Source organism: Plasmodium fragile, assembly GCF_000956335.1.
Source record: "Plasmodium fragile strain nilgiri unplaced genomic scaffold supercont1.81, whole genome shotgun sequence".
Lineage (NCBI taxonomy): Eukaryota > Apicomplexa > Aconoidasida > Haemosporida > Plasmodiidae > Plasmodium > Plasmodium fragile.
In genome coordinates, this window is record NW_012192661.1 from 51,531 (window position 1) to 75,272 (window position 23,742).

The 23,742-nt window shown below is 38.3% G+C and overlaps 7 protein-coding genes across 7 annotated transcripts; 5 read left to right on the forward strand and 2 right to left on the reverse strand.

Annotated features, from left to right (window-relative positions):
* Positions 1–1,047: 1,047 nt before the first annotated feature.
* Positions 1,048–6,380, forward strand: AK88_04904 (obg family GTPase CgtA; the record flags this gene model as incomplete). The annotated part of the gene is made up of 2 exons (XM_012482508.1): positions 1,048–3,731; positions 4,643–6,380. 2 exons carry the CDS (start codon positions 1,048–1,050, stop codon positions 6,378–6,380), a joined length of 4,422 nt encoding a protein of 1,473 aa, XP_012337931.1.
* Positions 6,381–6,778: 398 nt separating this feature from the next.
* AK88_04905 (uncharacterized protein) lies at positions 6,779–8,563 on the forward strand (the record flags this gene model as incomplete). Its single annotated transcript, XM_012482509.1, has 1 exon — positions 6,779–8,563. The coding sequence occupies one exon, from the start codon at positions 6,779–6,781 to the stop codon at positions 8,561–8,563; it is 1,785 nt and encodes a 594-aa protein (XP_012337932.1).
* Positions 8,564–8,878: 315 nt separating this feature from the next.
* On the reverse strand, positions 8,879–10,249 carry AK88_04906 (uncharacterized protein; the record flags this gene model as incomplete). The annotated part of the gene is made up of 1 exon (XM_012482510.1): positions 8,879–10,249. The coding sequence occupies one exon, from the start codon at positions 10,247–10,249 to the stop codon at positions 8,879–8,881; it is 1,371 nt and encodes a 456-aa protein (XP_012337933.1).
* Positions 10,250–11,468: 1,219 nt separating this feature from the next.
* Positions 11,469–12,452, forward strand: AK88_04907 (uncharacterized protein; the record flags this gene model as incomplete). Its single annotated transcript, XM_012482511.1, has 1 exon — positions 11,469–12,452. One exon carries the CDS (start codon positions 11,469–11,471, stop codon positions 12,450–12,452), a length of 984 nt encoding a protein of 327 aa, XP_012337934.1.
* A 1,428-nt stretch (positions 12,453–13,880) lies between these two features.
* Positions 13,881–14,852, forward strand: AK88_04908 (uncharacterized protein; the record flags this gene model as incomplete). The annotated part of the gene is made up of 1 exon (XM_012482512.1): positions 13,881–14,852. The coding sequence occupies one exon, from the start codon at positions 13,881–13,883 to the stop codon at positions 14,850–14,852; it is 972 nt and encodes a 323-aa protein (XP_012337935.1).
* A 1,436-nt stretch (positions 14,853–16,288) lies between these two features.
* Positions 16,289–19,048, forward strand: AK88_04909 (uncharacterized protein; the record flags this gene model as incomplete). Its single annotated transcript, XM_012482513.1, has 1 exon — positions 16,289–19,048. One exon carries the CDS (start codon positions 16,289–16,291, stop codon positions 19,046–19,048), a length of 2,760 nt encoding a protein of 919 aa, XP_012337936.1.
* Positions 19,049–19,654: 606 nt separating this feature from the next.
* AK88_04910 (uncharacterized protein) lies at positions 19,655–22,459 on the reverse strand (the record flags this gene model as incomplete). The annotated part of the gene is made up of 3 exons (XM_012482514.1): positions 19,655–19,958; positions 20,088–22,044; positions 22,321–22,459. 3 exons carry the CDS (start codon positions 22,457–22,459, stop codon positions 19,655–19,657), a joined length of 2,400 nt encoding a protein of 799 aa, XP_012337937.1.
* Positions 22,460–23,742: the final 1,283 nt, after the last annotated feature.

Here is a 23,742-nt window from a genome sequence, read left to right on the forward strand (position 1 = left end):
CGCATTGCATACATATATATCCATTTGCACAATTGTGTTCGCACTTTCACATGTTACATGTATACATGCACGTGGCGCTTTTTTCTCTTAGTCGTTCCCTACATAGAACACCCCGCTTTTCGGGGTTGCTGTGGATCCCCTAAAAAAAAAAAAAAAAAAAAAAAAAAAATTAACTTTTTAACCTTTTAAAAACATGTTGTACTACAATTTTTTATATAAATTATTTGAATAGTTAAAGTGAAAAAATATTAGAACCATAAGTTACCGCGTGCTTTGTTGTTGTCGCAAGTTGGAGCTCCCTTGTTGCATTTTATCATTAGTTTTACCAGCGCTGCATGTTTTTTTTATGCTACCTTGTTGGCAAATCGCCTATATGAATTGCAACCCGCAGAATTGACTAAAATTGGAGCCACGTAGAAAAACAAAACAAGAAAATCCTGCTGCCCTTGTGCGTAGAAAACACTGTGCTAAATATTTACAGAATATTCCAATTTTGTAGAAGATAATATATTAAGCGCCAATTCGCAGGTAGCACAAGTTGGAATTCGAAGTCGAAATTGCAGTTAAAAGTGAAGTTGTGAAAAAATGGAAAGATAACCCCCATGGAATATTTTATACGTAGAAGAAAAATAAAAATTCTACGGAGAACTTCATTTTGCATATGCCTTATACTTGCCCGTTCTTGGCGTCCTAACCGAGTGGATGACCCAAGAGAGTTGTGGTGGCATTATCCCTCCACAGCCATATCATAATTTCAAGACATACAATTATTACATCCCCACTTTGGAAAAAAAATGCCATTGTACATGAATAGAGGTATAAATATATATATCTTAATAAAGCTATAATTTTGGGGGTCTGCAAATTTATTCCCTTCCATTTGTGTTAGCAGTCCCCCCCTTCTGCACCTGCGCGTGGGGACTGTCCTAAGTAGGGTTGTCTCACATTGTCCCTTTGCGTATGCTAATAACGAATCTATTTGTTTGTACCAATGCGCATGTGGAGGTCCACACATATTCACATGCTTACCCATAACGTACAGGCAACATGCGGAACAGAAGGGAATTGAGAAAATTGGCTAGGATACAAAAAAAGGAAAGGAAGCTCCTGTTTTCCAAAAAGAAAAAAAATTATCAGGGAAAAAATGTTTCCACAATCAATACGCCCGATGAATCGCTGGAGGAAGGATCAACAAAACAGGACGAAGGAAATATGAAGAGAAAAAGAAAGTACAGCGAAGGCAACAATTTAAGCGGCCCACTCAAAAAACAAAAAAAAAAATCCCATAGCAAAATTAAGTATGATATATCTGCTGAGCAAGAAAAGGATAATCAACTATTATCGTACCTGTCGAAGAAGTTAAAGCTTAACAACACGCACGATGGGAAAAATAACGAGGAAAAAGTTTGTAAACAATTGGAGAAGGATGGGTTTGACTCCAATTTGCTAAAATTGACCGATATAATATTTGGCGAATTTCAGAAAAGTTATAAAAAAAAATGTAAAAAGGGTAAAAATGCCCTGCGGGGGGATGATGACACCCTGGGGAGGTCCTCTGAGGAAGAGGAGGTTCTAAGCGAAGGTCAAGATGATGCAACAAGCGAGAAAGACACGGACAAAAAAGAGAAGAAAAAGGAGAGGAGGAAGAAGAAAAAGAAGAGTCACACAGGGGTAATGGAAAACGAAGCGGACGAAGATGCAGAAGAGGCGGAGGGGATGCTTTCCCCCAGGGGAAAGGCGAACAAAGGGAAAAAAGCCGCTAAAGCGGAAAAAAAGAAAAAGAAAAAGGCACCCAACTATCCAGAAGAAGCTAAAAAGATAGAGAAATTTCTCATGATTTCTCTAAACAAAACGTCGGAGTTTAATATAAAAAGCATTATTCAAGATCTGTGCAAATATTTTCACGAGCTGGAGGACGTGAAACTTAAAGTTATGTTTAATGACGCCCTCACCAAAATAGCATGCAACCATTTTAACAACGTAAATGCTACGGATATTCATATATGCATATGCGTGGTGATAATTTGTGTGCTGAACAATTTGGTATACCGGAATTTGCTGAAAGATTTTTTAAAAGTCCTGACTGGGGTTTTTAAACAACTCTATGAGGACAATCGCGATTTGATGAGAAAAATAGAAAGAGAGAATGAGCTAAGCAGTGTCGTGGCCCCTAACCATGACAACCTCCAAAATGGGAACGAGAATGGTGGTCCAAACGGACAAAATGAGCCGCTAACTCGTTCAAGTGAAGCAAATCAATGTGATATCCCCACCGAGGGATATACAAATAACGCTAAACAGAGTAGCTCGCAAAATAATTTTATAGTTACCCAAGAGGAACAGGAGAAATACCAAAATTTTAAAATCATTTTGAGAAACATACTGAAGAGTTTTTGCCTGTTTTATGCCCTCAGTTACCTCGATTTCGACTGCATAACTGATATCATTAACTTGCTGTGTGAAGACATAAGCATTAGCAGCGTGGATAACATAATTATCATTTTGAAGATTTCCGGAATGAAGCTAAAAAGTGAAGACATCAGTCACTTGAATTATATCACAGAGTATTTAAAAAAACAAATCGACAATTATATCGTTAGCAATAATATTTACGTCGAAAGGAGCAAACTACGATTTTTAATAAAAGATATTGAGGATTTAAAAAATGGCACAATGAAATTTCACTTTTTAAACAAATTTGAATTCCTATTCAGCATATTAAATGAGTTTGAAAATAAATATAACTTCAGGGGGAAAATGGTATCTTTTTCGTTCTTAAAAAATTTTAAAAGTGCCGAATGTGCCATCAGACAAGGAGGAAAAAAAGGCACTAAAAAAAGAAAAAGCAGAGAAAACGAAGAAATGGAAAAAAGAGATATGTGTACAAATGGTACACTAGTCGAGATGGAAGCTAAGACAGATGACAACGACAATAACCCTGTCGGTGATGAAGAAGAGAAATCTGTGAAGAACAAATTTTGCAAACTAAATTATTTAATGGCCGGTGAAGAAGAAGAATATTTTAACGAATCCTACTTTGGTAAACTTTTAAAAAAATATAAAATTCAGGGAATTTTACCGAAAAAAATTTTCTTAATTATAAAAAATAGTCTAGACGTAAATGAGTGTGTGCACAATTTATCTTTAATTTTAAAAAAGAAGAAAAACATCCCTCATGTCATTCAAACAATTATTCAAACCCTGTTGTATGAAAAAAAATATAAAGTTGCTTATGCCAAGATGTTAAGAAATATTTCCAATGTTAAAAGTAGAATCTTTTTATTCAGCTTAAAAACGGTGTTTATAAATTACTTGAAGAATATCAATAATTACGATTTAAAACAAGTCCTTTTTTTAAGTAAATTATTCACTTTTTTGTTTAAAGAGAAGTTGTTGAATTTTCACATTTTTAAATTTATCGAAATGGATCCACACGAAATTGAAGGGAAGAAAAAACAGAAACATTGTAACCTTTTCTTTTTCCTTAAAACCGTTTTCATTTTAATTTCGTTGCATGACAAGTCCGGTGATTTGAACACTAACAGTGAATTGTGGTGTCACATAATGGAAACCACGCAGAGCGGGCATTTGGGAAAGTCCACCATTTCTGCTTTTAAAGCAATTGTGAAGAAGTACATATTTGACGAAGCAGATAACATCGTGCGCGTGTACCCCAATTTTAAGATTAGATATGCTGAGAAGTTTTTCGCCTTTCTCGAGGTGGAAAAGGAGTAACTGGCTTTTGTGGCAGCGACGTTATCAGTGGTGTGCCAAGTCGGTTATTCATTTGTATTTTTTTTTTTTTTTTTTTTTATTCATTTTTTTTTTTTTTTTTTTTTTGTCAATACCTTCTTTTATTTGTTTCCTTTTTGCTCGTTTGTGAGCTTTCCTTCCCATTTATTTATTTATTATTTATTTTTTTTTTTTTAATTTTTCGTTAAGGAAAAAATCAGCGCACAGCTGTGTTGGTCATACATATGCGCTGCACACAGTTGTTATGCTAACATTTTGTTTTCCTCAAATGTTCTCGTTTGCCCAGCCGGATCCCCATTTAATTCTAAAACATTCGCGCAGTGGTCAGTTGCTGCTGTCATTTTTTGTATTCCTTCCGCGACCTTTGCTATAACTTTATAAAAATTGTAATTTTTTTTACCAATGCATTTGTCACTCTTCGAAAGAAGCCAATAGGGCCACGTTATGTGCCTAATTTTAACTGGTGAACAGGTGCCCATAACACCGTGTGGGTTATAATATTCCCCCTGTTAAAACCCAAATGACAAAACATAATTTTGTGTGCACCCATTTTTTGCGGAAAGGGTTTCTCTGATAAGTTGTGCCGCTATGTGACCCAACGGGAAAAAAAAAAAAATAAAACAAAACGCACACATATGTATATATATATATATACGTATCTATGTATTCCCCCTTGTGAGCATTAGCGGGACGCCCACTTTTATGTAGGCCACTCCGCCAGGCACATCTCTTTCCAGTGGGGTTCCTCTGTCACCAAATTGGAGAAGAACAAAATATATTTATAATACAGATCGATGTGCCATTTTCTCCCTTTTCCACGATGAAACGGTCGAAGGAGCATCACATATATAAGGATCCTCAAAACAAGTTTCCATTCCTCACTCGGTAGGGGTGAAATTAGGACACTCAGAAGGAATATGCATATTGGATTTACCATTCTTTTCCTTATGATATTCCAGAAGACGGCTGTTTTGTACAATTTTCCTTCCAAGTGTGGAAGGCAGAATACTGTCTTTGTTAACAGCAGCATAAAGTGCAAGGAGGGTGAAAAGCGATCAAGTCGCACAGCAAATAAGCTACACTGCATGAAAAAGCAGATAAAGAAAAACCAATTCCATGATCGGTGTGTAATTAATATTAAGGGAGGAAATGGGGGAGATGGCATATGCTGTTTTACAACATTTTCGCAGAAGAAAAATAAAAAATACGCTTCCGGTGGCCGGGGGGGGAAAGGTGGTAATGTGTACCTGATTGGGGATAAAAAAATTGATAATTTTCTAAGCCTTAAATTGAAATCTTCTTACTATGCTGGAAATGGAGGAAAAGGATTAAACAATAATCAGAGTGGGCAAAATGGAAAAGACGAATGCATAAATATACCTGTGAATACAATTATATACGACGAAGACAAAAAGTTTGTTAATTTTATTCATTTAAATGGCCAAAAAGTGCTAGTCGCTTTAGGGGGAAAAGGTGGAAAAGGGAATTACTCCTACAGAACTAAAAGCTTGAAAATCCCATTTGTCTGCCAATTTGGGGAAAAAACAAAGGAAAAAAAAATTTTCCTGAAAAAAATATTTTTTACCGATTTTGGCATTATTGGCTACCCAAACGTCGGGAAGAGCACACTCCTCAATAGGATCACCAACGCGAATGTAAAAATTGCCAACTATAGCTACACGTCCAAGTTTCCCAATCTGGGGATATTTAGGCGCGACCAGAACAGCGTAGAAGAGGACAACCTTGTTGAGGGGAAGGAGCGGGACGAAGGTGTTTTGGAGGAAAATAACCCTGTTCAGGAAAAGGACGAGGGGGACGAAGACATTTGGGGGGGTAACTGCGAGGAGGCAGAAGACCTACTGGACGGAGAAACTGATTCAACCGACGATACAGCGCATGAGGGAGGCGAAAAAAACATGGCAAAAAATAATTACACAGTTATCGACTTCCCGGGGATCATAAAAAATCTGGACAAAAAAGCACAAAATATATCGTACAAGTATTTGGAGCATTTAAAATATTGCAAAATATTAATTTACATGTTTGACATAAACAGTAGCATTGATGTGTTACTGGAAACTTATAGAAACATAAAGGACGTTTTGGTGCAGTATGACGCCATTTTTAAAGGCAAAAAGGAAGTGGTGCTACTGAACAAAATTGACATATACAAAGAGAACAAAGATAATGTGAGTAAACTGATCAACCATTTAAGGGAAAATTTAAAAATAGAAAACATATTTTGCATCTCTGCATTAACTGGAGAAAATGCAGTAGATGCGATAAATGAAATAGTTTCAAACATCAATAATGAAAACACCATAAGTGAATTTTTAAAAAGCTTGCCTGAACCAATCGATATTGCTAAAATTGAAGATAGTGATAACTTCCGGCCATCCCAATTTGAAATATACAAATATAAAGAAAATATTTTTATCGTTAAGGGAACATACATCGAAAATCAAGCCAACATTTTTAATTTTTCCAAAAGTGACACGTCAAAAATTTTTGCAAAAATATTAGATCAGTTGAATATAAATGTTAAGCTGAAAAATGTGGGTGCGAGGGAGGGCGATACGATTATCATAAGCAATTACTCATACGAGTTTTCCCTCGAGGGGGATTAGAAAAATAGGGTCCACTTGGCTAGTAGGAACTGGTGGAACCGGACTTCTGCGTGCCGTGTGGGGTGTCCCTTTGTGTGCGCAGTTTATGTTCGCCATTCTGTGCGCCATTGGTGTGTGCCACTTTGTACACGTTTTTTTTTTTGTTTTTTTTTTTTGTAATGGACTTTCCTATTTGTGGATATCCCCCTAGTGGAAGCATTGCACAGTTTTTAATTTGTTTGTCGCGTCGTTCATGTCACATAATTTTTTGTTCTAACCGCTGTGTGGTTTGTCCTATCGTCCATTTCACCCCCCACTTCCACGAGCAAATGTCACGGTAGAACAGTCCACTAAAAAGCCCTCCACACACCTCAACACTACCGATAAGGGGGAAAAAAACGTATATAAAATCCTCCAGAATGGTCCAAAATAGAAAAATTCAAAAGGGATCCTATCGAAGAGGAGTAGGGGAAACCCAGAGAGGTGGGCCAAATTATGGCCACACACACAGGAGGCAGGGGGGCAGTTACCAGCACAACGGTAGGAATACCAAAATGATGCATGAAAGAAATTTACAAAATAGCTCGTTCACCAATTTTGAAGAATTAAGCAAAAAACATACCTTTCTAAATATATTTTTACGAAAAAATACTAGTGGGAAATTATTTTATGATTTTGGAAAATCTCTAGCTACTTACTTCCTCAGTAAAGCTACCCTGAAGGAGTACTACGACCTCAACTTTTATATGCCATATGTACAATCTAAAGCACTGGATGGGACCTTGGAGCACATAACTGTAGTATCGAAAGGTGAAGATGGAGACTACGTTACTGTTCAAGTGAATGATATAGCCCAGTTTAAGAATACACTGTTAATCATGTATAATGAGTACAACCACATGTTACTCAATTTGACAAGTGAAAAGGAACAGAGTGAGTTGATCACAGAGAGTACCTCCATTGAGGAGGAATGTACGGGCAAGGAAAACTACCTTTGTCCGAATATTCCAGGCAGAGCTAATTACATACACTATATAGCTGACTTGACTGCGCTTCGGAACGTTCCCGGAGAAGGGGCCTATAGAGGGACCAAACATGGTGATCATCCTGGCGAAAGGAATAGCCAAGGGATTGGCGACATGACTATGGAACAGCTAGACAAATGTGTACCGCACGCGCGGGAGACCAATGACGACGAGAAGGACACTCTACTGTGCAGCAGCCAAATAAAAGTACTAGACATTGGGGTTGGCTCAAACTGCATATACCCACTACTCGGGAATTCCATATACAATTGGTCCTTCGTAGGGGTAGACATAAACTTAGATTCTTTGAAACTCTGCTACTTAAACATTTTACTAAATAACAAAGAAAACCTCATAGCGCTCAAGTATCAAAAGGATCCCAGGAAAATATTTAATAACGTTGTAAATAATACAGACTTTTTTTTTTTCTCCATGTGTAACCCTCCATTTTACAGTTCCTTGGATGAAGTTAACAGAAACCCCTTTCGAAATATCGGTGCCCACGTGAACGAAGTGGTTTATTTTGACACCGAACAAGTTCCCTCTACAGAGTCGCAAAAGGTAGACGACCAGATTGGCTCCGTGGGAGAGGATAAAACAATGCGTAGTGATCAGATCGAAGAAGATATGGACAAGCCTCGAGGGGCGAAGGGTGATAATCTAGAAACCAATTCGCCCTTTGGTGTGTCCTACAATGGTGGGGAGGAACATTTCAGTGGGATCAAAGAAGACATGGATGAGGGCATGCAAATAAGTGAAATAGGAAGTGACATACCTAACCATCGTGTCGGGGGAGAATACGGTTTTATCCTAAATATGATTAAGGAAAGTAGGTCCTATTTTTACAACGTAGTCTGGTTCACCACTTTGGTGTCCAAATTTAAAAATGTGAAATTAATAAAAAAGGAAATAATAAAGTCTATGCGATTGTACAATATAGATAACAAAAAACAAGTCAATTTTCTGGATGCCCTTACACGGAATGACATGCATTTTGATGATCAACTCCGTTTGCAAAAGGTAGAAAGGTGTTCCTTCCCGGTGAATATAGCGCAGTATCGAATTTTCGAGTCCTACACTGGTAGAATAACCAGATGGATCGTTTGCTGGTCGTACTACGGAGAGGAGCACATCCATCGCGTGAAACGGCTGCTCCACGCGCGAATTTGTAAAACATGAAAAAGCAGTTTACTTAGTTCTGCTTCCCCTTTCCACGCTCTGCTTTTTTTCGTTCCCTTGATAGGAACAAAACTGCCGTGGCTGCTTTGGGCTATGCGCGGATTAACATTTGACTTAAAAACAAAAAAAAAAAAATAGTAGAGGTGTGTTGCTACCAAGGCGAAACCACCTCCAAACGGCAATTGCTTACATTTGTGCTGAGTCGATAGAGGGAGGTGTTTGTGTGTATACCTCGAGTAGGAGGGAACACACATAAAAGGGGCCTACTCAAAGTCGCACTACGCACGGAGTCAACTTTCCCCACCGCATATTCTCTCAACTAAAGTGCAAGAGGATGTTAAAGGAGGAGAAAATGTCCAGGCCATTAGCCCGTTCATACTCCTCCAGGGCATTCTTTATGGAACCCTCAATCTCGTCGTACTCGTCCGAATCTATATGCACACTTTTGGAGCTGACCACAGTCACACTAATGCTATTATTCGAGTATGTAATAAGTTTTATTTTAAAATCAATATTACTTACCGACTGCATAATGCAATTTTCAATCTGTTTACTCCACTCAAAATTTTCTGCGTCGTTTGAAAACTTTTCATTCAAGTGCCCCAGTAAAACGGACTTCTTAACAATTTCGGTTAAGACATCTTTACTTAAATTGTTGAAAAGATCATTTTCTTCCAAAAGAGAGACACACATATTAATTTCGTTTTTGTCTTCTTCTATCAGTTTGATCATTTCTGTAAATTTTTTCCCTTTGCTTAAAAAAATGGCTATAACATGGGAAATAACGTCTTTATATTTTTTCCCAATTTTTTTAAAGTTAATAAAGTTGCCAACTTTGGAGCTGTTGCTGTTCATGTAGGTATCAAAGAGCTTTTCATTTTGTGCCTCTTCATTTGTCGCATTTTTTTCAATCTGCTCCAGAGACAAATTTTTATTAATCAAGTTGGAAACATTCTTTTCGCTTCTTTTAAGCTGCTTCATAATTTCTTCTTCTTTTAAGTTCAAATCGTCCATCATCTTTTTAAAATAATCGCTATCTATAAGTTCTTTGCTTTCTTCTGGTTTTAAATTACTAACTAAGGAGTTATCATTTTCCGATGTGAAATGTTCGAAGAAATTGAAATTTTCCTTTTCTGTGTCACTGGACAGGTTACCCGCGTCATGTCCATTTTCGTTTTCTTTTATATTTTTTAACAATTCTGGGTTTATGAGGCATTCCTTCTGGTTACCATTCGTCTTTTCTTTCGTCCCATCGTTTCTGTGAAGGTCATTTTTATCACTCCCTATATCAGTATCGGTGCTCACCCCATGACCATTATGCATATCCTTCTCCCCCCTAACTTGTACATTGCGCACATTGGAAATTATTGTCCTTTTGGAAGGTAACACTGGGTTAAGTTTTTTGCCAAATTGTGATTCCCCCCTTATGGCATGTATTCTCAGGTAATGGAAACATTTCCTCTTGTTCCTAATCCACTTGTAGGGGGGGAATCCTACCAAACTTTTCTCAACTTGTGGAATTCTCTTTTCAGGACTGAAATGTTTATTAACATGTGCGTTCGTTATTAATATGTTGTTGTTCGGTGCAAGTTTGCTAGCTACAAAATGCGCTTTGCAACAGTTGAATACGTTCATAAAAATGTGTAATAAAAAATTCAAGGTAGGAAAAGAGAATAATAAATTCATTTTCCCCCATTTCAGTGTTGTAAAAATGTGCACATATAAAAAACCCTAATTTATCGACTTTTTTTTTTTTTTTTTTCCCATGTTCCCTACATCACCGCGCTTGGATTTTCTCACAATATTAATTCGGGCTACTTTTTTGCGCGTGGCGTTTTCCTGTTAACGCCACGATTTGTGCTCTTTCACCGCTGGATCGTTCCGTTTGCGTAATTCCCACTGCTACGCCATGCTGCTAGTAGATATGCTGCTCCGCTTTGCTCCCATTCGTTTTTTCTCGTTTCTTCACCGATTCGCCAAATTGCCCTATTGCCCCAATTGGCTGTTGCCAAATCATATATGCACCTCCCTTTTTTGCATCTATCCATGACGTGATATAGCTCTGTATCGCCAACTTAGCTGTATTTACAATCGTATCAACGTCGACGAATCACTCATTTTATTTTTTATTTTTTTTCTAAAATGAAAGTGTTCGCTCCGCATTTTAAAGCGTAATGAATGGGCTTCACATTGCTGCACTTTTATTCTTTATTTTACATACCTAGGGTGTAACGCAAACATGTACAAGTATTAACACTTAGCCATGCTTTAAAAACACGTGTATGTTTAGTACATGTATAGTTTTTGGCTCTTGCGCCCTATTGAATTATCCCCACGTTCACGCTTAAAAATTGTTGCTCTCACCTAACTGTTTAAGAACCTAATTTTTTTTTTTTTTTTTTTTTTTTTTGCCCTCGCTTCGCCATTTCTCTATTTATTAAGAAAACCTGGTGACCGATAAATTAATCGATTAATTTTTGTTCACAATTGATGTGATATATATATGTAAGTTTTCCTCGGCTTCGCTTCGTGGCGATTTACTATTTTGTGTTTTCGTGTTACGGCTAAACAGGGTAGTGCATACGGATCGAAACAATCCTACCATTGTATATGAACCTGCTCATTCATTAATTTTGTGCTCACCCCCGCATTTACACGTTAGTTTGCCACGCTGAAACGTATCCCCAAAGAGAACTTGCTTTTTCTACCGCCAACGTATACACGCACGAGTGGTATTAGCCAGATTGGAACTCCGTTATAGGTTTTTCCGTTTTGATTTGTATGAACAAGGATCCACACAACGGAATATTCTTTTGCTCCATTTAGGAGGCTTACCTTTATAAAAACTTATATTATCACACATTTTGCCTGGTTTGGTCATCACCCACACATAATACACACAGAAATGTCCCCAGCTGCGCACGTAATTTTCTTCTTACTGTCCGTGTTGCTGCTCGCACATGGAATCTCTTGCTGGTCAGACGAAGGGCACATGCTCATAAGTGCCGTCGCATACGAAGGACTTACAGATGACGAAAAGTTAGTGCTAGACAAAATTTTTAAAAACTTCAAAGAAGATAAGGATTTCAGTGACCCCGTGACTGGAGCAGTATGGCCTGATCACATAAAGCCAATTGATTACCATTACCCTGATAAGAGTAGGCGAATAGGGGGGGTCGAACTAATGAACAAATGGCACTACATAAGTACTCCATACAACCCAATGAATATTACCCTGAGTGAGTACCATGAACAATTGTACAAGAAAACGGATAATGCTTTAAATGTATTGAAGATGGTATTTACTTCATTAAAAAATGTTAACAAACAAGAAAATCATGGAACATTTTTTTCCTACAATTTTAACCTAAGATACTTTATTCACATTATGGGGGATGTACATGAACCGTTACACGTTGTCGAATTTTTCAATAAACATTTTCCCGAAGGAGATAACGGAGGAACTGAAATTAATATAATGTATAATAATAAGGTGGAAAAATTGCATTACTTATGTGATTGCGTTTTTCATACCAGGAGTAGAAAATGGCCCACCTGTGGCAAGAAAGAAATGCTGCAAGAAGCAAATGCCTTGATGAAGATGTACCCCCCTGAGTATTTTGGAGACAGATTAAAAAATGATTTAGGCGATATAGAATATCTAGATTTTATTATTAATGATAGTTACAGGAAGGCAGTGGATATCATTTATTCTAACTTCCCCCATGATACTCTTAATAACAAAACTGCCTACGCCTTAAACGATTCTTCTGCCAATAGTCTAAAGAAAATGTTGAATGAGCAAATAGTTCTAGGAGGCTACCGCTTAAGACGATACTTAAAAATTATGATTGCAAACGTACCGGATGATCTGTTGAAGGTGCATTAGTACATTAAATAGAAGCAACTGTGTGCCCCTTACCTACGCGTGTTTTTTGCGCGTTTATATTTAGCACATTCACAGTTGGGTACCATCTACACATTTTGCACCACTTCCTGAACACGCCTCTCTCATCAGCTGCGAGAAAGATATTCCCCCCTGTTTATAACCCCCTGCCCATTTTTGTTACACGTCCACTTTAAAACATTATGCAGGAAAAGCTTTTCAGTCGACGTTGTACACCTACTCATAGTTTAATACCTGTGCAGATTTTTTTTTTTTTTTTTTCATACACCCCCGATGTTCATTACACATTGCTGTTCAAATTTTGCACGACCGTTGTAGCGTATGCAGGGATAAATTAACATTGTGTGTTACTTCTAACATGTTCGTACATCCTGCAGAAAATTCCATGATTTTATTTTGTGCGGTTGTTTTTCGTTCGAGGAAATACCCCACTTGCTGAGAAATACGGGACTAATTCCTCCGAAACAGTGTATAATATATATGCATAAAAAACAAGGGGACGGCATTTTTTAATTAAACATTTTTATGAACAAACTTTTCTGCTTCGTCCAAGATAGCACGTCTAAAAAAAAATGTTTCCATTTCCTTTCTTCCCTTTTGCAAATAATAGTTATGCAAAATGGAAAAAACAAAAAAAAAAGAAAAAATATAATAAAGGCAAATTAGAACAAAATGTAGTAGTGACCTTGAGAAACGGCCTAAAATTAAACACCCGAAGTAGTCTCCCCCATTTTCGTATCATCAAAAATAATTACATTTCGCGGTGTCTTTTCTTAATGCCATGTTGAAGAGCGAAATAGGGATTCCAAAACGCTTATGCACTTTGCATACATTTATGGGATGTACATACGACCACACTTTGGTGTACACAGGTGCACACATTTGTGTATGTATGCGTGTACGGAACTGCGGGGGACAACATTTTTTCTTTTTTCCTTTGGACACGCGAAAGGACATCAGTTGGTTGTGTCGCAATTTCTATGCTTGCGTTTTCGAATTTTCTGATTAAAGTGCTTCAAGTGCAAAGTTGTTTCATGGGGTGGCATTACTCTCATTATATAAATATGTGTATACGTGTGTATGTTTTTTTTTTTTTTTATTACTCCTCTGCTGTGATGCAATCGTCGTAATGACACCTCCGTTTCTATTTTAAGCATATTTTTAATTTAAAACTTTTAAAAATTAATACCTGCCTGTGAGTTGTGCACCTGTCCAGTGCGCACATATCCTTGCGCACTGCTCTCACTCCGTATGTGTTCCCCACGTTGATGCTCGCGGCCAGGTTCGAAACATTGTCTCGCGGAGGAATAACAACACTTGCACTGGCGCAATGTGCACACCAAGATAGATAGATATGTACATAATATACACACACATGCATGCGCTGCTCCACATGCCCACGTGACCGCCATGAGAACCCCAATCCATGCACTTGTATTTTGTGCATTGCCTTTTATCCAAAGAGTAGCGAATTGGTCAGATGAACCGCATATGCTCATAGCGCACATTGCATACGAGAATTTAAACGACAATGAAAAGGAAACTTTAGATCGAATCTTTGCACACAGCCATGATAAAAATTTTGATAACATGATAAGTGCATCAACATGGCCAGACCACATAAAGGCATCGGATTTAAGGAGATCCCATTATTCATTCCCATTTGAAAGACAAGAAATTTTAAATATCTTTAACGACTGGCATTATGTACGAACGCCTTACAATCCCATGAACGTGCATTTATCTCCCAAGCATTTATATGGCCACAAGGGGAAACATAACGCAGCAGGAATTTCAAAACACATTTTCAGGACTCTGGTGAGCATTAAGAAGAAGCCCAAGTATGGTTCCTACTATTCCTACAATTTCTACCTAAAATACTTCATCCATTTATTTGGTGATATTCACCAACCATTACATACAATTAATGTATTTAATGACCATTTAGTTAATGGAGATAGGGGAGGAAATAACATTACTGTGAGTTATGGAGGCCTCACTGGTAATATACATTACTTATGCGATAATATCTTTAACACGAGAAGGAAAAAGTGGCCCACTGTAAATGTAGACAAAGTTAAGACGGATGCTATGAACTTGATGAATTCTTATCCTCCTAGCAAATTTGGGAACCAGCTCAAAATCCCCAGAGACAAAATTGCATACATAGACACCATTGTGCACGAGGCCTATGAGTTGGCTCTCGAATATATTTACAATAGATTACCCGTGGATAATTTATCTAGAGGAAAAACATTTCCTGTTAATAAAACTTTTGTGACGCAACTAAAGAATGTTCTCAATCGGCAAATAGTTTTGGCTGGGTACAGGTTGGCGGAGTATTTAAAGGACATCCTCGATAATGTTCCGGACGATTTGTAGGTCTTGCGCATAGGGGTGGGGTAAGAAAACCCGAGCCGTCGTCAATTTCATTACCAAATGGGACGCCCCCAAAGCGGCTTTTACCTGTGGGCTGCAACTCTTAGATGCAAAGTACGCCTTTCCATCCAAGATACCTCCTCATGTGAACGGTTTTTTTCCCCTATGTCGATATAAAAGGCAGATATTTAAGTTTGCGTTTTTAATTTGTTTCTTTATGTTTGCGTTTTCAAGTGCACACTTTCAGTGATTTCTTTTGTGTGCGTTTTCAGGGGTCTCCCCCCATTCGTAAATTCACCAGTGCGAACAGAAGGACATCCCGACTGTTTACACATCCGCTTTAGTTTTTCGTACATACATACACCACCCTCTCAGCTTTGATAAATTCTCAAAATAACGTTGCCTCTTTTTTGGTTATAAAAGTTGTGCAAATTGAAGGAGGGGACAAAAAAAATGCACAGTTTCAATGCAAGTGCGGGGAAGGGGTGTGACCACCTTGAGCCCATATGCATGGTGCTGGAAAAGGTACGCTTTCCTATCACACGAGCTCCCAGTATGCAGGTTTCTCTTATGCGCTCTTTACATGGCACAAATTATTTGGGGGAAGAGCAAAAACAGACGGTAGGATATTTCCCCCGCATTGGACAGCTTCATCAATAGGGGATGAGCAGGGGGAAAAAAAAAATTAAAATAAAAAAAGCAAGCAAGAAATAATTTAGTGCTAACAAGTCTTACATTCCCAGTGTAGGGAAAAAATAAAGCACTTGCCTCTATGTGCAAAAAAAAAAAAAAAAAAAAAAAAAAAAAAAGGAAAAAATGCACAAATTGAAAAGGATATGTGTTTGAGGATAACTCTCCATTTTGTGACTCCCTGCCATGTGAAGCCTTTTATGTAACACACAGTAGATGCGTTAAACATTTCTGGAGAATAGATAAAATAACGTATACAAAAGGGGAATAAATTGGCCAATGTGCACCACCTTGATCTCTTAATTCATTCTACCGTAATACAGAAGAAATCAAATCGGCGTGCCATGGGTGGAGTGTGGCAAAGGCAAAAAGGGCCACGAAGATACGTACATTATAAAGTACACATGCACATGCAAGTCGCACATTACGCGTACCTTGTGCCCACCTAATTGGAGGCCTTTCAAAAGTGAAGGTTCTCACACCTATGGAGAACAAGTGGACTTAAGGGAAGCGTTAAAAAAAAAAACCTTAACAAAAAAGGCGTCAAAGCGGGCAGTTCTGCAGAGCAACACATACAGGAACATATGAATGATTAAGTGGTAAGCACAAAGCCAACATAAACAGAGCTATACTCCAACCCGTGCCTTTGCAAAAGTACACTCAAGTACCATTTTGGCCACACCTTGAGCACACACAATCTCTGCGTTCCAGCCCATCCCCGCAACCCCTTCTTGTCATATACATCAAAAATGAACGTACTCAGCCAAATCGACGATTGCTTTACGAATTATATAAAAATTCATGGCGCGCAGGAGGTGGACTCCTACTGGGATGAGGGAATTGTGGTGAACAAGTACATCGAATTGGGAAATGGGCACGAAAAAAAGGTGAAAACCCCCAATGCTACGAAACAGCATGGTGAAGAGGCCAATCAGGAAGATGCCCCGCCTGCGCAAAAATCAAAGTGTGGTAGCGAAGAGTGTCCCAATTTGTGTAAGTCAATTTTGAAAAAGGAAAACCTCTTCACTTGCAATGACGTGGTTGAAGGGTGCGTGTGCCTAAACACGCTCGATAATATAGCGGACCTTAAGGACACAACCCTAGTCAGATGGACATGCATGGTGCAGCAGATAATTTCTCCCGAAAGCTACGTAGGAATTTACAAATTAAGAAATAAAAAAAACGGAGAAATAATTTTGAAGAGCTCAAAATATAGGGATTACATCGATACGGATGATGAGAACTGGGAGATAATGGAGGACAACGAAAAAAAGAACGTGGGAGAATATTACTATATAAATTATGAGCAATACTGCAAGGTGGCGGATGATGATAAGAGAAACGAGCAGGACACACACCACACGAGCTGGAACAACCTTACCGATGAGGCTAATCCTAACCTGAGCAATAAATCAACTCCCGCTGCAGCAGGAACGAGCACCAAACAAATAGACAAAAAAGCGTGCCCAAAACATTACGATCAGACAAAAAAAGAAGATCATACTGTGCTAAATAAGCAGAATGATGACATACCTTTTTGCGAAAGTGATAATAATTTTAAAAAGTATTGGAAAAGATATTTATTTCTCTGCACCAATGTCCCGGGAAATAAAAGCACTTGGGTGAAACAACTGTGTGATTACTCTTCTTACTACAGCAATTGCGAGAATTTTTTAAAAAACGAAACCGTGAAAGGTAGCAATGTGTGCGAGGGGAAGTATACGCCCCTTTCGAGTTGCTCCACTGAAGAGGAGGGCAATGCTAAAGGTGGATGTGTCTCCACGGATGATGTGCGTCTCTCGCGAGAAACGATCTGCAGTAGTGAGTTTCAGCCCGAGGAGTGGACAACAGAGGGTCACGCAACTGGCCACACAACCTGTTTTTCAAAGGATACCACCATTAGTAACGCCCCCCCAAACGATGCACGACAGAGGAGACCCCCCAGTGAAAGGGAAAAGAAGAACAAAGTCAGGTGTATCATAAAAATATACGACGATAATAGCCAGTACAATGGCAAAAACGAAAACGACTTCCTAAAGCTGAATGACGTTATTGAAGTCATCGGAATATATCGCAAGCATCAAATAAAACACTTTGAAAATTGTGAAAAAAATTTGAATTTTTATTTTTATTATGATCAAAATTTTTTACAATATCCTTGCATTCATGCTTTTCGATACATCAAGGTCAAGCGCTTTAATCCGTTAAGTAGATGTATATTATTCAAAAATGAATTGTGCGACATTTTGCAGAGTGGTCCTTTCAGCACCATCGATGAGCTCAGGAAACATCTCCTCATGTACATCTCGAACAGCTTTTCTCACGACTTGCTGGTTGCTCATTATTTCTTCTTTTACTTGTGCGGAAGTTACATTGAGGAAAGCAAACTCAAGCTGGGAAAAGTCAGTCTAAACATTTTTAACATATCCATGGACGAGGAAAAGTGTGCTTCCAGCACGGAGACCACCATTAAGGAAAAACAGCAAAATAGTGACGAGAAGGATAAAGAAGTCTCACCAAAGGAACCGCTTCAAAAGGGGGAAAATACTTCAAAAATGATGGATGCACATAAAGATGTGCAAAATAAATCATACCCAAGTCACGCCACCCAAATGAACAACATGATTAAAAATTTAGTTCCACTGTATAGGTATATTCCCCTCTGTCTAAAAAAATTAAGCAGCCAATATTTAGTATCCGTAATGAATCACCAAAATGGAGAATTAAAAAAAGGGAAACTCCAATTGGCAAATAATACCTACGTGGTTTTTGACGAATGTGTGTTAGAAGAAGGCAAACTTAACACCGTTAGCACTAAAAATTTCCTCTGCATAGAAAGGCTAATTACGTCACAAGAAATACCATTCATCTTTAACACGGACATTAATTTCGAAACGCAAAATAACGTTTTAATTTTGTCCAAGAAAAGGTCCATGTTTGTAAATTATGTGGATATCCCTATCCCTGTTTGTCACCAAAGGGGGAAGGGCCTCGGGGGCGTAGGTCACAGTGGTGTCATCACCTCGGCCGTCAAAGAGGAGCAGTCGGGATTGAGCAAAATGGACGAGGGGCAGAATGTAGGAAAAATAGGAAAGAAGGACGAAGAAGGTGCACATGGAGATGCGAAAAACACCTACAAGGAAAACGAATCTGAGAAGAACTCCTCCCCCGCGTTCTGCGCCGAATTCGTCAACACCTGTAAAAATTACCACCCCAAGGAAGATGAACTAATGCAATTTAGAAGGTACATAAATTATATACTCTCAAAAAGCCACTCTGCCAAAATCCATTCAGATGTAACGACATACATCACAGACTCTTTTGTGTCTCTGCGACAAACCTGCAAAGATGTGAACCAGTTTGTTTTAAACTCATGGATTTGCATGTCTCGAATTTGGGCCTTTTCAGAGGGGTGCGACGAAATAAGTAAGGGTTACTGGGATTATATCATGAAACTTGAGGCTGCAAGGCGCTTGCGGCTCAGCCACTTAGACGAGCTTTACATTTGATGGTTTTATCTGTCACTGTTACGACGCATCCGTGGTGTCACTTTTGTCGTCACGTATGGGATGTGTGGTATATTCCATTCCGTTTTGTTACTACCTATTTTATTATTCTTATTTTTTTTCCTAATTGCAAGCCGGTTTAGCCGTACCACTGCAAGGAAACTTAACGTATGGCACATTTTCACCGTTTAGTTTTCCTCTTAAGCAAATTTTTAAAGGACAAAATGGGTGTGCTTCACACAAAGGGGACACTCAAGGAGAAGCAACATGTGCCGGTGTAAATGTGATAATTCTTAGTGAACCTTCCCATTTGGGCTTTAAAGTGGCAGTTCTACGTAGCTATTTGAGCGAACGGATTATGTCTACCCCCCTTTTTTTTTTCACCCTTCCTTTACTGCACACACATTATGCGGCACACTATGCATCATTTTAACTTATGAATTTATGTTCATATTAATAGGTGTTGTCACACATGGTACGTGTATATTGGTATACGCGTAGGTGCCCCCGTTATACATGGGTCCACCTACAAATGCACGCACACCAAAGGGGGGAAATTTCCTCCTTTACATTTTTGCAGTTGAAGAATTTACAAAATGGGGGTTAGTACTACTCGAGGATGACAAAAAATAAGTTACTCAAAAACGAAACATTGATTAATTTGTCCCTCACTAAACGTTTTAATTGCTTGATATCTTTGGTGTCCCCTACTAACAAATCTGTGATGAGGAAAAAATTCAACGGCGAAATTTCCCCACCATTAAAGTTGTCCACGCTGTCGTTATTTTGCGCACTCTGAAAATGGGAGTGCATAGGCTTGTTCATATTTGAATTGTAAAAATCGAAAAAAGGAGGGGAAAATATTTTCTCTGGTAGTTTATTCTCTGTGCTTCCAAAATAATTCTTTAATATCCTGAGGGAAAAAAAAAAAAAAAAGTAGAGTCGTATAAATGACTACCTGTGAACAGTTCTTCTACTACAAAGATAAAAAAAAAACACACTTAATGGAGACACACTAACGAATGAAGATTGTTATTTTTACCAAGAGTGAGGGATTGTGCAACTCTCTAAAAGGAATTCCTTAGTAATATTTTCATACTTATTGTTGTCTTCACTTATGCTTAAGCTAAAAATGAATGGGTACTTCATCATCATGGACGTTGCAATTTTTTGCTTTATCTTGTATATACATGTGAGATTGCAATTCTTTATTTTTTCCAAAAACTGAGTGTCTATTTTTATCTTGCATAATTCCTGCTCGATTTTTCTTTTTCTCATATTGAGATGGAGACTACTTTCCGAGGGATTGGGCCCACTCGTATTACCCTCAGCTGACCATGCGTTATTCACTTGTTGGTTGGTATTTTCTACCACTGTTTCCTTCCCATCCGTCTCTTTAGTTCCTCCGGATTGTTCGTTCCCATCACACGTTGTTCGAGCAAAATATTCCTTATTTTCCACGTTGAGGGATTCTTCCCCTTCATCTGAGCTTTCCGTTTCGCTGGGCTTTATCGAATACTCACTGGACGTGCCTTCCGAATTGGCATAAATATGCACGTACTTGTTCATCAGTTGGTACATTTCGTTCTTTTTCCTTTCTTCCATTACGTAGCAGGTATCTTCATTGCATCTGTCCGAGTTGATGTTCATTCCATTTTGACAGCTGTTACTAAGCTGGGGTGGCGCTTCGGACAAGATTTCCTCCTTAAAGTCATTCAATTTATTCGCATTCTTTATGTACTCCTTCAGGTCACTCTCGCTACTGTCCTTTCTTTCATTTCTGGTTATATCGGCGTTATTCATGGAGTGCGCTTTTAAGTGGTATAAATCGTCCTGTGGAGTGCCCTTCCACTTTGAATTGTACGAGCTGTTGGTGATGGCAGACAGCCTGGAGAGCTGCGAGCAATGCGAAGAGGCAGACGCGTTGGAATGAACCCGCCCATTGGACCAATTCGAAGAGTTGGATGGGGGCATTCCACCTTTAACACTCCCCTCATTCTCCCCGCTTGAAAAATCGGAAGAACTAATCGCGTGAGAGCTGGAAGACTCATCTGACTGATCAGAATCGCTAGAGCAACTAGACTCCCCTGAACTGCTATCACCTTCTCCTTCTTCACCAGCATGGGAAAAGGTGCCACTCCGGAATGACTTCAAATTTGGATCATCCCGACCTACTTTTGAATTCCCCCCGTGGCTTCTTTTTCCCTCCTCATTTTGTACACCGTTGAAGAGAAGCTGATAATTGCTCTCCTCGCAAAATGGATCATCAGGACCAAAATAATAACTTAAAAATATAAATTTAGACAAGTTAAAATTTTTGTGCTTCTCGATAAAACCCTTGGAACACATAAAAAAAGGTACCTTGTTATATTTGTACTTAATAAGGTCTGCAATTTTTTTTAAATGACTTTTTAAGAAATCAAACGGAAGGCAAACTAAATCGATCATCTCATCACCATTAATTAGATACTCTTTAAGAAGACTCATTTTTGTTTTTTCCTCTTCCATGGCTACCACATCTATCCATTCCCCAGAAGAGTTAAGAAATTTATTATTATAAAAATCTCCATCGAATAAGACATTTTTACTTTTATATATCCCTTTTCCATTCATTTTGTTGTTGACCCAGTTCCCTTCATAACTTGATTGATTGTCTCTCCATTCGAAGTGGCCCCAACCATTTCTTGCATTATTCTCGTAATACCCATAATAGACATCCCTATTCAAATATAAATTAAATCCCAATCCGCTTTTTTTATTATTTTTCCAGTTACCAATAAACTTGTTCGCAATTACTTCTTGACCAAAGGTGTTTCTCTTTAACGTTATTAAAATTCCGTATCCATCTTTTATATATTTGTTGCATTTTTTTTTCTTCTTTTTGTCTGATTTTTCTCTGCTCAATGTGAAGCCTTTCGTTTCGATTTTTTTAATATCTTCGCCTTTTTTGCACACCAAATCATAGTCGCTTTCTTTGCTTCCGTGAGGCTCGTTCTCCTCTGCAGTGGTTGTAAGGGGGGACATAAATGGGCGCAAAAACGGGCGACTACATGCGTGTTAGTGCTATGGGGCACAATATTAAAAGTGATGAAAAAGGGAGACAACAAGTTCCCCTTCTTAGCCACTCAATAAACACACCAAGTGGGCTACTATTATTATTTTATTATTTTTCTGCCGGCGAAGTGGCCATCCTAGAACACATCAAAAGGAGCACTCATTTTTATTCAAAACAGAAATTGTCAACGTTGTTCATATGACGACTACCGAATACATACTTTTACATTGTCCAATGTAGATGTAGTTATAGGACTTAAAGCATTTGACATTCTTATAATTAAAAATATTTAAAAATTCTTCTCTTTCATTGACTACAAAATTGAGAGCGGGGATTTCCTGACCACCCTTTTGGCACATTTGGTTAAAACGCGCAGGAGAGTATTTCCCACAGGGGGGACAATGTGTGCAAACAAAAAAAAAAAAAAAAAAATTTCGAAAAAATTTCCCCCCAATGAGGTCTACCCGTTTGGGAAATACAAAAATGGCCAACTTGGTTTATAACATGAGTGGAACATTAAGGGACATGTTCTGCGAAAAAGGGAAATGTTTCTTTTGTCCTCGTTTTTTCGTCACCATTTTTTTGACCCATTCGTTCAATTAGCTCCTGTTCAAAATGCGATGGCGGAAAAAATGCAGAACCGATACGTTGGTACTGTTAGACATGGGCCTCCCTACACACGGCAGCTATGTTTCGTCTAAGAAGGAAAAAATATATATCCTCTCATGCATAGAGCATACATGCGCGTATTTTATAAACGCTTCTTTGAGCTTCTTTACAATTTAAAAAATGGAGTAGCACAGAAGCAAGAGCCAATATGTAAGCAAGTGAAAACAATTGCGTTTCCACTAAAATGGACATGTGGAAAGTGAGGAGCGATTTATTTATTTTTTTTTTTCAGCCTTTTCATTATATCTGCCATTTCTGCACAAAAATAAACACACAAAATTGGTGAATTCCGTGAAGAGAAAAGCAAAATCATAGTGACTCTCTCTACATGTATGTGTAAATAAACGCTCGTGTGTACACTGTTGAGGATGCTAAGCGGATGACGCATGTCACTATGACTGTGAAGCGGCTTCTTAAAAAAAAGAAAAACGGAGATTACATTCATGCATACAAATATAAGTACATTTTTGTCTTTCAGATGAAGTATTTTTAGACAGTCTTTTTTTCGATTAACTGGTTTCTCCAACCCACGAAGTGACGTACGAAATAAATGAAAACGTGTCATCTCCTTTTTAACATGCCTTAATAAAATTCACACAAAAACCTTTGCCGTTCGTGCCATCGCTAAATGGGCGCATCCCCAAGGGATTATACTCCCCTCAGTAATGACGGTCCTTCACGTGACACACATCCCATTTGCTATTCCTAATTCGTTACACGGAGTAACATATGTGTAAACCGAGGGAGACATAAGCATAGGCATATACATGTGTAGCCTACCCATTTGAGCACCTCGAAGTAGAATGGGTGCTTATAAAATAAAAAGTTGTGTGTATGTTTATATATTCATATGTTTACATGTTTGTGTGTTTTTTTTTTTTTTTTTTTTTTTTTTTTTTTTTTTTTTTTTTTTTTGTGTTTGGAGTTCAGAGGCTTGCTCGTCCGATCGCAGCCCCTACGCCTTTCTCTACTA